Raw genomic sequence first — 12,770 nt, forward strand, 5'->3', positions numbered from 1 at the left:
ATACATACAGAAGACGGATCTGGAACAGATATAACGTAGATCCAGTACTGATAAAAGACTGATCTGGTACAGATATAACATGGATCCAGCACAGATATCAGATGTTTTCAGTGATATAAAATATAATACAGATTCCGTTCAAACAGATATAATCCAATACAGATCACAACTGGATATAAGACAGATCCGGTCAGCCGCGGCCCATCCATAAGGGGTGCAAGGGCGCCTCCCATTAATGCGTCCAGCCCCCTAATCTACATACGGGGGGTGCCGGACGCATGGATTCCAATGGGGGTGTTTTTTTATTTCTAAGCACGTGATTAGAGCCTGAGGTTTTAATAGGCTTAAAAAAAAAGGGTGGGCTTGGGGCGCCCGATATTATACAGATCCCATTCAAACAGATATAGTCCAATACAGATCCCGACTGGATACAAGACAGATCTGGTCAGCGGTGGCCCGTCCATCCATGCGTCCGGCCCCCTAATTTCCATGCGGGGCACCGGACACATAGATTCCAATGGGGATGCTTTTTTTTTCAAGCACATGATTAGAACCAGAAGCTCTAATAGGCTTCAAAAAAGAGTGGGCTCGGGGACTATAGTAGGTGGGGGGGGGGTGACACCATTTTTTTTCTGCACCGGGTGACACCAACCCTAGTGATGCCACTGCAGTGGGGGGGATGTGGATATTACAGTGGGGGAGAGTTTTTTATTTATTTTTTGCCGATCTGAAAAATTATCCGATCCGTGACTCCTGATCCGAGGAACGGTCCGAACAGTTTTTTGATCCGTTGCACCCCTAGTGAGAATAATACTCCGGTACTTGCTTCAGCTACTCGCAGTGGTCTCTGATAACAAGGTGGATGGTCCCTTAGTGGTGACAGCTTCCCCTCTACCTCTGACCATGACAGGTTCTCCGGCCGGCAGAACCGTAATTTCTGGTTGGACTGCAAGCCGCCAATCCCAACCCTACGCTGCTCTCCTGCTTCTGGATAGGTCCTCAGACAACCTAGAAGCCAGCTGCCCCCGGGATAGGCCTCAGGTCTCTGGCCTAGCAGCCCGGAGCAACACGACACACGTCCACCCAGACTGCCGTCTAGGTGGCACAGAACCTCTACCGCCTGGCTCCACCCAAATAAATAGGCTCTCCCAGCAGGCCAAGGGACCCAAGAAAATCCCTGCCCATTGGCTGAGACACCTGATTCATTCCTAATTTGTCCTTGCAATGCCCTTGTCTTATCTAATGCCACCAGATACCCGGCCACCTAGTGACAGAAGAGAGAAGTGCAGCAATTCCAGAATTAGGGGGAAATCAATAGCCTCCTAACAGTTGGCCAAGACAACTTCCACTTGGCGGGTAAATTTAAGAGCAACCCCTAAACTTCAGGGTGCTACATACAGATAGAAGACGGATCTGGTACAAATATAGGATGGATCCGGTACAGACAGAAGACGGATCCTGTAAGACGGTTCCGGTACAGATATAAGATGGATCCGGTACAGGTATAACACAGATCCGGTACATGTATAAGATGGATCCGGTACAGGTATAACACAGATCCGGTACATGTACAAGATGGATCCGGTACAGATATTAGATGGATCCGGTACAGGTATAACACAGATCCGGTACATGTATAAGATGGATCCGGTACAGGTATAACACAGATCCGGTACATGTACAAGATGGATCCGGTACAGATATTAGATGGATCCGGTACAGGTATAACACAGATCCGGTACATGTATAAGATGGATCCGGTACAGGTATAACACAGATCCGGTACATGTATAAGATGGATCCGGTACAGGTATAACACAGATCCGGTACATGTATAAGATGGATCCGGTACAGGTATAACACAGATCCGGTACATGTACAAGTTGGATCCGGTACAGATATAAGATGGATCCGGTACAGGTATAACACAGATCCGGTACATGTATAAGATGGATCCGGTACAGTTATAACACAGATCCGGTACATGTATAAGATGGATCCGGTACAGGTATAACACAGATCCGGTACATGAATAAGATGGATCCGGTACGGATATAAGAAAGCCTGACGCCAGAGAAAGGAGAAATTCTGGTGTGCATTTTCAGCTCGGCTGACTTTGCTGTACGGCATGAAAAGTGAGCCTCACTTCAAAGGAAATATTAATAAGATTTCTCCTTGGAAAAGGTTATTCTGGTGAGACGCACAATCCGCTCTGGTAAAGGGGGGATATTAACAGGAGCTTTGCGGGTTATCTGAAGATATGATAGAGGTCTCCATGTCACTCTTCTCCTTGAAGGGAATCGCTGTGTGATTGTCAGGAAAAAGTGGGTCAGCGCTCCCTTTATAGATGAGGAGAGAAGTGCGCACCATGCCGATATACCACTCCGCTATAAACTGAAATCTTATCCACAGACAATGTATGCCAACCGTATACCAACCTGTACAACAGCGTACACTAGTCATATAGAGCGTACACTAGTCATATACAGCATACACTAGTCATATACAGTGTACACTAGTCATATACAGCATACACTAGTCATATACAGTGTACACTAGTCATATACAGTGTACACTAGTCATATACAGCATACACTAGTCATATACAGCATACACTAGTCATATACAGCATACACTAGTCATATACAGCGTACACTAGTCATATACAGCGTACATTAGTCATATACAGCGTACACTAGTCATATACAGTGTACACTAGTCATATACAGCGTACACTAGTTGTATACAGCATACACTAGTCATATACAGCATACACTAGTCATATACAGTTTACACTAGTCATATACAGCATACACTAGTCATATACAGCATACACTAGTCATATACAGTGTACACTCGTCATATACAGTGTACACTAGTCATATACAGCGTACACTAGTCATATACAGCGTACACTAGTCATATACAGTGTACACTAGTCATATACAGCATACACTAGTCATGGGCGTCCGCTCCATAGGGCAAGGGGGGGCAATTGACCCCCCCTGGAAAATCGAGAAGGTGTTAATGAGTTTGGGCTGTCTGAGCGGTCCCGGGTTGGATGTCACACAGGCACAGCGAGCAGAGTGAAGCTGCCTCCCCTCCAGTGTTTATGTGTACACAGGGGGAGGGAACCTGCTGTGCTTGTGCTGCGCTGATGGCAGACCTGAGGTACTGAATGGGATGGGAGAGGGGGGTTTGTGCTGAATTATGGGTCCATCTGTGCTGAAGGGGGGTCTGTACTGAAGGGGGGTGTGTGCTGAAGGGGGTCTGTGCTTAAAGGGGGTCCATCTGTGCTGAAGTGGGGTCTGTGCTGAATGGAGGGGTCTGTCCGGAATAGGGGGGTCTGTGCTGAAGGGGGGTCCATCGCCGCTGCCGAAGCGCCCCTCCCTGAAAAAATGTCAGCGGATGCCCATGACACTAGTCATATATAGCGTACACTAGTCATATACAGCGTACACTAGTCATATACAGCATACACTAGTCATATATAGCGTACACTAGTCATATACAGCGTACACTAGTCATATACAGCGTACACTAGTCATATACAGAATACACTAGTCATATACAGCATACACTAGTCATGGGCGTCCGCTCCATAGGGCAAGGGAAAGCAACACGTAAAATTGGTCCCATAATTCCGTGCTGGCCAAGAAGCAGTCAGAAATGGGTGGAGTCAGGAACACCTGACCTGCGCATTGTCATGGTCCAGCGGATGGTGTTCCCAGTACTCCCGTGGTCTCTAGTGTGTAAATAAGACTGCAGCCAAGTAGCCTGTGTGTATTCCTAGGAATGGTCCTTGGTGGAGCGTTGTGGAGAAACATGAAGGATTGCAAGCCTGGAGAAGAGAAATTGGTGGTCAGAAGTTTGTGTTCCAAAAGAATAAATGAGAGAAGTTAATTCTGTAAATTAACTGCGGATGTCATGTGTGTCAGTTAGCGGTTGGTCTTGTGTGCTGAGCCGCAGCTGTGGGGAAAGACGGCAGAAACGGCGGAATTCATTCCCTCCTCACGTGCGCTAATTACAGCTTCATAGTGATTAATTAGGTTAATTGTTGATTCCCTAGCGGGAAGGAGAGGTAATCATTCTTCACCCCCCCCCAATTTTCAACACTATTATTTTACATTCACAAATCTGCAGAGTATGTTATCAGTCAGGTTGGGACCGATCAGTGAGTGGAGCGATCCTGTCAGCCTACAACGGCGGTACTACCTGGCACTATTTTAAGCTGGAAGGATGCGGTGTGCACTCAAGCGATGAAATGATACAGAGATCTTCTGTGTTATTGGATCATTTATTGTCGTGCAGACTGATGCCGGATAGTGGATGTAACGGTCAGGGGTTAACGCCGTTATGATATTCCATTCCACCAACCCAAGACAGCTTCCGACACTCCACAATCCAGCAGACAGGACCCATTGGATTTCCCCCAGAATAACGAGACACGGCTCTGTTCTCTGGTTCCAAAAAGAATGAATATTTAATGGTAAACTTAGGCTTGTTATATACAGTTAGAAGCCCCAAAAACAATGGCTTAACTCCACCCACAACATGACACAATGGGTGCTCAATACACATTCCTTTAGATAATGACATTCAGATAATCTACATGAACTAATCATTGCCCAGACGTTCCGACTCCGCGATAAGTTATTCTCACCTGCTACACAATACACTTTCCTTTGTAGACGTAAGTCAGACGTCTGACCTTTAGAGGGTGCTAAGTCACAACACATATTATCATCAATAGAACTTCACACAATGAGAGGCAGACTTAAATAGCACAATAGACAATAGAATGCAATCACAGCAAGCTTTTATCACTACAGCCAGGTAGACTTAATTAGCACCTCAACAGTCTATGTACCACATTGAAGGAGACTCCTATTGACCTGTTGGGGTCAGTATTAACAACTTGTAATTTTTCAAGATATCCTGCAATACATGAATTATCATTATTGTCCCATCTCATGTAATTCATGATATCATTTCTCAGTCATCCTATGCCCCTATTGGACATAGGATGACCCTAGACCCAAGAGTCATTAGTGAAGCTGGCACAGGAGTACCCCGCATCCTTCAAAAGTCTCTGGGTATCACGGGCCATTCCGTTACAGTGGATAACCCTATACCCCAACCCTATTACATTATACCACCATATAACCCTTTATCCCAACCCTAACACATCATATTACTATATAATCCTGTAACCCAACCCTATTACATTATACCTGTCATGCTACACATGCATTGTCTGTTTGCCTTTAATATTTGTGTCTCTATCTTACTCCATAGCTAGTGGGATGCTCTGTGTAGTTAGTAGTTTCTGACTTTTTGACCTATCTGACGTTCATCTGTTATGATCTGCACAAGTTTTTGGATTAAAGCTTTCTACGATCTGCAAGATGTCATTTGGATCGAGTGACTGTCTGCCAAGAGACTGTAAGTTCAAACGGAGGTCCGCCGAAAAAAAATTAAAAGCCAGCAGCTACAAATACTGCAGCTGCTGACTTTTAATACATGGACACTTACCTGTCCAGGGCGCCCGCAATGTCGGCAGCCAAAGTCGATCTGTCCGTCGGCTCTCGGCTGCTGGGTAAGGAAGCCGTGCGGCTTCACTTCCTTGTTCCCTACTGCGCTTGTGCGAGTCGCGCTGCGCATCCTCACTGGTCCTCGCTGTCTTCTGGGACTTGTGTGTCTCCCAGAAGACAGAGTAGGTGCCTGAAGTGGCGTAGGTCATCGCGATCACCGGGGTGATCTATGCCAGGAAGTGGGAGCAAATACCTGTATTACACAGGTATTTGCTCCCCTCTCCCCCCTCAAAGGTGCCAAATGTGACACCGGAGGGGGGGAGGAATCCAAAAAGTGGAAGTTCCATTTTTGGGTGGAACTCCACTTTAAAGGGGTTGTAAAGGTACAATTTTTTCCCCTAAATAGCTTCCTTTACCTTAGTGCAGTCCTCCTTTACTTACCTCATCCTTCCATTTTGCTTTTAAATGTCCTTATTTCTTCTGAGAAATCCTCACTTCCTGTTCTTCTGTCTGTAACTCCACACAGTAATGCAAGGCTTTCTCCCTGGTGTGGAGTGTCGTGCTCGCCTCCTCCCTACAGGAGAGTCAGGACGCTCTCTACGTTGCAGATAGAGAAAGGAGCTGTGTGTTAGTGGGCGTCTTACTATACTTAATATACTATACCTCTTACTATACTTTAATACCTTTTATAACTTTTATATACTTTTATACCTTTAATCCAACCCTAATACTTAATATCACTATATCACTATCACCGGGTTCACACTGCTCCGACGACTTCCGATCTGACTTTGCCCTATGATCCAACTTTGATCCGACCATACCAGTCTGGTATGAATCTTGAGGGTGGGGGAAACCCACGCCAAATTTAAAAAAAACGCGCCCCCCCAAAGACCAACTTTGATCCGACCATACTAGTCTGGTATGGATTTTGAGGTGAAACCCCACGCCAAAAAAACATGTGTGGTCCCCCCAAAATCTATACCAGACCCTTATCTGAGCCCCCCATGTGAATGAGATATAGTCCTTCACAGCTCTGAGATGCACCTGGTCACGTGTACGAGAGGTACTTGACTCTGAATCAGGAAAGCGGGGCTAACGGCAAATTCCCAAAAAGTTCCCCAAAAAGTTCTCCGTAGATTTGGAGGAAGCCAATGAATGAATGATGCCAACCTATAAATTAAAAAACAGGTCAGAGCATTCCTGAGGGTTCAAGCTATTATAGACATTTCATTGCCAATTTTGCTTCTATTGCAGCCTCTTTGATGGACCTCACCAAAGGTAAAGGATCAGTGATAGTTTAATGGAGCCTAAGGCAGAAAGAACATTTCAGTCTTTGAAGCAAGCTCTTGGTTGGTGACTCTGCAAAAGAATGTGTAGTACAGACTGATGCTCCTGATGTGGGAGTGAGCCCAGCGCCAACCCATTATCAGAGGGAGAAGAGCATCCTGTGGTGTCTCTGAGTCGGAAAAAAATCTAATGTACATGAGAGGAACTATGCAATTGTAGAAAAAAAAGAATGCCTATCACGTTGGGTTACTGGAAGACCTCAAGTATTACCCTTTTAAGATGTTTAAGCTGGTAACTGATCATGCACCCCTCAAGTGAATGTAAGAAAAAAAAAAAAGAGGACAAAATAGCGGGGTCACCTGGTAGTTCTTGGCACTTCAATTTATGGTCTACCAACTGGTAAACGTCAGAGTAATAGATACCCTTTTATGGATCCAGTGTCTCTCATTGACCGTTGCCCCACCGTAGTTACATGAGTAGGGCGGGGTAGTCTTATCCAGGCCAGCTGTTGTTTCTAGCAGAGAGTTGAGCTGGCCATACACCTGTAGATTATCTGCAGATTTTCTATGGTTAGATGGAAAAAGTGGAAAAGATTCCTCCATCTACGCAGAACTGTTGTCATGGATATGCAGTAATGTTTGTCTGTCAGCTTACCTCTCCTACATGTGTTCACCTTTAGAGGCCAGCCACTCTAACCTGGCTGCTTAAGTAACCTCTCCTCCAAGCATGGATCCACCCCAGGTCCTAACAGAGAACTCTATATTAACCTGTGCACTGCAAGCCAGCCCTGCTGATCAACATTGTATGTTTGACTTTCGTGTGCGACTTGCTGTGTCTTCTGCATCTGATTCCAGTTACCGAACTTAGCTTGTTCTCGACTATCCCTACCTGCTTGTGACCCTGACCTTTGGCGTGTTTTATGTTTATCCTTGTCTGCTAGTCGCCACGACCTTTGGCTTATCCCCTTACTATGCTCCTGTAGCCTACTGTGAGCGTGACCGGGGAGACTCTGGGGCTGTGACCTGGAGCCAGTTGCAGCCCAGTCCATCCTCACCACTAGAGGCTCTGGTGAACACCTGCTGGCTCTTATGCTCTGCGCCCTGGGGAATCTTATGCTCTAGCTCCCTGTGGGATTCGTGTTGGTTCACCACCCAGAGTTCCATCCTCAGCAGTCGGCCGTAGGATCCACTACTGTAGCGGTGCACTCCAGACCTCAACGGTGTGCATCTGTCATCTTACCTCAGGTGACCTGACAACTGTGTGGATGGAAGAATCTTCCACTAGCCCAAGTTTCCATGTCTTGCTAGTCGGCCCGCTGGCTCTTACAATAACATTCTGATTGAGTGCAGGCATTGTTTAGGTTGAGAGCCAGCGGTGCCGACTAGCAAGATACTGAAGCTTGGCCCAGTGGGAGATTCCTCCATCCACACAGTTTAGCGTACATGGAGAAATCTGTTACAGTTTTTCCATCTAACCATAGAAAATCTGCAGATAATCTATAGGTGTATGGCCAGCTTAACATTAATGAAAACTTGTGTTTTTGGAGTTGGTTGGGTCTAACGTTCAACAGGTAGCGAGGTCCATAAAAATGTTTAGTTAGTGCCTAACTGGCTAGGATTAAACCCAAACACAAACCTTGATATACTATATAAATATATACCCACATAACCCCTTACCCTAATGCATTATATCACTATATATCCCATATGGGCATCACGGTGGCTTAGGGTTAGAACCTGAAGTTCTGGGGTTCTTGGCACGAATCTCTTCCAGGGCTTGCCTGGGTTTCCTCTGGGGTGGTACAGTTCTCCCCATACACCAAAGACACGGTTGTAGGTTCATTTGCTTCTGTCTAAATTGTTAGATAAGCACCTAAGAGCAACTTAGAACTCCTTAAAGCGAAGTTCCACCCTAAAGTGGAACTTCCGCTTATCTAATTCTCCCCCTCTCCAGTGCCACAATTGGCACCTTTCAGGGGGAGGGGGGACCTGGACACCTGGACACCTCTGGAGGTGCTCATAGGGCTGGAGGAGATGTAGAGGCAGTCCGCCCCCCCCAAGGTGACTTCACTACCCATGGAGTCCCAGAACTTCTCCTCCAACCCTGTGAGCACCTCCAGCAGCTGTGATTTGCTATCATCGGCGGGACCGGGACAACTATGAAGATTTTGAAGTGAGATTTGCACATTTTTTTTTGTATTGACGCAAATCGCACAGCAAAGTATCGGTACTGGAGAGTACTTGATTGAATGTATCGGTACTCGTACTTGCTGATAAAAAATAATGGTATTGGTGCAACCCTAGACAGTGTTAAAGCGTGGTGTAAATTGTTGGTGTTATATAAGGGATGCCGGTAATGATAACCCAGTCATTACATTAATTACCCAACCCTAATACGTTATGTAACTAGATAACCCTGTTACCCAAACCCTTTTACCCCTTTTATAGTTATGTTCCTCCATGCTTAGCATTTTCTCTGCGCTATATGTTCCCATAGACATTCAATGACTGTGAGATCTTTAGCTCCTTAAAGCGGAGTTCCAACTGGACCCATGTTTATTAAAAGTCAGCAGCTACAAAAACTCTATCTTCTGACTTTTAATGAACATACATCTACCTGTCCAGCGATGCGGCAGCTCAAAACCTCCGTTCTCTCCCCCGCCTGTCACCGGCGCTGGCATTGCAAGTGTGGGCACTCTGCACCCGGCCAGTCGTGCTTCGTGTCCTGAATGACGGGCAATCATCTGAGACCTGTGACGTGTCCCAGAAGATTGCAGGGAGGGGAAGAGGAGGAGTCACCTAGGCGGCGTGGGTGGAAGTGGAAGCTGGGTACCTGTCAAAACTAGGTACCCGCTCCCCCCACCTAAAAAAATGACATGCCAAATGTGGCCAGGACACCTTAAAGCGGAAGTTCCACTTTTTGGTGCAACTGTACTTTAACAAGACTGGTTTGAGGAAAAAATCTATTCCTCAAACACTAGACATGTGCACTGCCGAAAAAATGTTTTGTTTTCATTTCATTTGTTTTTTTATTTTTATGTTTTTCAGGCCATTCGAAAATTCAGTAATTTGGAATTCGGAAATTAGAAAATTCCATATTCGAAAATCCGTAAATTCAAAAATTTGAAAACCCGAAATACTAACTAACTAATAATAACTAACTGTTTAAATTAATAGATATTGGAATTTCATTTCAAATTTGGCCGTTAGTGAACGTAACGAATACAAATTTATCCAAAGTTATGAATTATCTGAAATAACAAAGGCTGCATATAAACATTTGGAACATAACAAATTAATAATAATAAAAAGTTTTTATTTGCTATTTATTATTATTAATTTGTTAAATCCCATTCGTTTAAATGTGGCATTCATTATTTTGGATAATTCGTAACTTCAGATAAATTTGTATTTGTTACGTTCACTAACAGCCAAATTTGAAAGGAAATTCCAATATCTATAATTTAATAGTTATTATTGTAAGTTAGTTATTATTCGGATTTTCACATTTTCAGGGTTTAGAATTTTCGTTCTTTTGAATTTTTGGAATTTTTAGTCTTATTTTCAGATTTCAAAATTCTCTCATTTCCGAAATTTCTAAGTTCTGAAATTTCTAATTTGCAAATTTTCTAATTTCCGAAGTGTCTAATTTCCAAAATTTCTAATTTACGAAAGTTCTAATTTACGAAATTTCGAATTCACAAAATTTCTAATTTACGAAATTTGTAATTTACGAAATTTCTAACTTTCGAAATTTCTAAACTTTATAATTTCCGAAATTTCCAAATTTCCGAATTTCCAAACTTTAGAACTTTCAACGTTTTGAATTTTCTAATCTCCAAATTGTTTTATTTTTTCATTTCCGAATTGTAATTTTCAGGAAAAATTTGTTAAATGGGTTTGCGTTAATTAGAATTTTTCCAAATTAACGCATTTGTCGAATTTTGTTGAAAAACTCATTTGGAACGAAACGGCACAGTTTGGAGCACTCACACTTCATAAACAAACCAGATGAAGAGGGTGAACCGTGGTCAGACATGTTTAAAACGTTTAGTGTGTATGCACCCTTAGTCTTCATCCTGACCAGTACAGTGGAACCTCAGATTGCGAGTAACGCGGTTAACGAGTGTTTCGCAATATGAGCACTGTATTTTTTTTAAATCGTAACTCGGTTTGCGAGTGTTGTCTCGCAAAACGAGCATGATTCAGGCCAAATCAGTGTGCAGTACCACGTTTGGCCTGAGGTGGGGGGCAGCCGATCGGCGCCGTTCGGAAATGCACGGAAAGGCCCAAGGACAGCTCGGCTGACCTTGACAAATCTCGGGAACTAAGTCTTTCCGAGGTTTGCTGAGGTCAGCCGAGGTGTCCTCGGGCCTTTTCGGTCATTTCCGAGGCTCTCCAGCGCCCCCCGCCTTTGGCCGCATGCGGTATTGCATGCCATTGAAGTTAATGCGGAACAAAGTATTTTCGTTTCCATTGACTTCATTGGGGAAACTCACTTTGATATGCGAGTACTTTGGATTACGAGCATTCTCCTGGAACAGATTATGCTCGTAATCCAAGGTTCCACTGTACAGTACACTTAAACATTCCCCGCCACAGTTTGGAGCACTCACACTTCATAAACAAACCAGATGAAGAGGGTCTACCGTGGTCAGACATGTTTAAAACTTTTAGTGTGGATGCACCCTTAGTCTTATTCCTGACCAGTACTCCAGCAATTTTGCCACACAGGATAGTTTTTTGGGAAAGGTCGACCATCTTTTTTGTAGATGAAAGTTGGTTGAAAGAGTTTGAAATTGCCTTAGAACCCGCCATTTTGTATGGCCATCATAATTCTGATTCTGAGTTGCAATTCTGCTCCCTAACCACATTTTTTTTGTATTTACAGAAAAATGATTGGTTATGCCTGAACTGCCAAACTCAAAGGCTATTAGAGGGAAGCTTAGGAGATGTTCCACCTCCTCTCTTACCACCATTCAAGCAAGGTTCACCAAGGCACCAGCCAGGAGTTACCCCCACAGCATCTCCCAAGCATCTTCCAGGAGCAATATCGACAGGTTCACCGAGGCACCAGCCAGCACCAACCATGACGGCATCCCCCCTACACCAGAAAACAGGACCGACTGCATCTCCCCAACATCAAGTAGGCATGGCGAGCCAGCAGAAGCCTGTCACGGGACATCTTCCAGAATCAATACAGGACAAGCGAGTTTCTCAACTCAGCCAACTCAAGGGTTCGGAACCGGTTAAAACCCAGCCCAGGACTGAAGAGAAAAAAGCCCCCGAGGACACTTTGCAACACAGAACTCCTGCAGATTCACAAAAGGTGTCAAAGCAGACGGTGCCAAAGAGTAAAAGTGTAAGCAGCAAAAAAGAAGTAATTTCCAGGAATGGGAAGTCATTGTCCGAAATTCAAAAACTCAAAGACCAAGAGGTGAGATTGAGTCATCTAAAACCTATGCTGTTATCTTGTCATTTATTGCATATCTAAACCTAGGAAGAAAATGTAACATAAAAATTTAACATACTAGTCCTTAGATGTAGTAGCTGCTGGACTACAAAATACCCCCTTCTCAGTGCCGGGACAAGGTCATCTAGGGCAGTGGTTCTCAACCTCGGACCTCAAGTACCCCCAACAGGCCATGTTTTGGGAATTTCTCTTAGATAACATAGCTGTCAAACATACTAAGCCATTGACTCTGATGGAAAACCCGAAAACATGGCCTGTTGGGGGTACATAAGGACCAAGGTTGAGAACCACTGATCTAGGGAAAACATGCCAAACATAGTGCCCAGGGCAGCCGCCCCTCCTGTGGCCCTCCTGCCCACCCCTTGTCCCACCCCTGCCCCTTCTCTTCTACATACCACAAGATGAGGGGCTCTGTAGTCCACAAAGATAGCTGGTGATAATTCAATTGACAAGAATGCAGCACAGGAAGTTGTA

At 44.6% G+C, this 12,770-nt stretch overlaps 1 protein-coding gene across 1 annotated transcript in view; it reads left to right on the top strand.

Annotated features, from left to right (window-relative positions):
• The window catches only part of BSN (bassoon presynaptic cytomatrix protein), a 144,853-nt gene that overhangs the window by 103,914 nt on the left and 28,169 nt on the right, over window positions 1–12,770 (top strand). Inside the window, exon 4 of the mRNA XM_040358816.1 lies at window positions 11,715–12,260. Coding sequence (XP_040214750.1) covers window positions 11,715–12,260 — 546 coding nt within the window. The remainder of the gene's footprint in view (window positions 1–11,714; window positions 12,261–12,770) is intronic.

The sequence above is a fragment of the Rana temporaria genome, chromosome 7 (assembly GCF_905171775.1).
Source record: "Rana temporaria chromosome 7, aRanTem1.1, whole genome shotgun sequence".
NCBI classification, from domain to species: domain Eukaryota; kingdom Metazoa; phylum Chordata; class Amphibia; order Anura; family Ranidae; genus Rana; species Rana temporaria.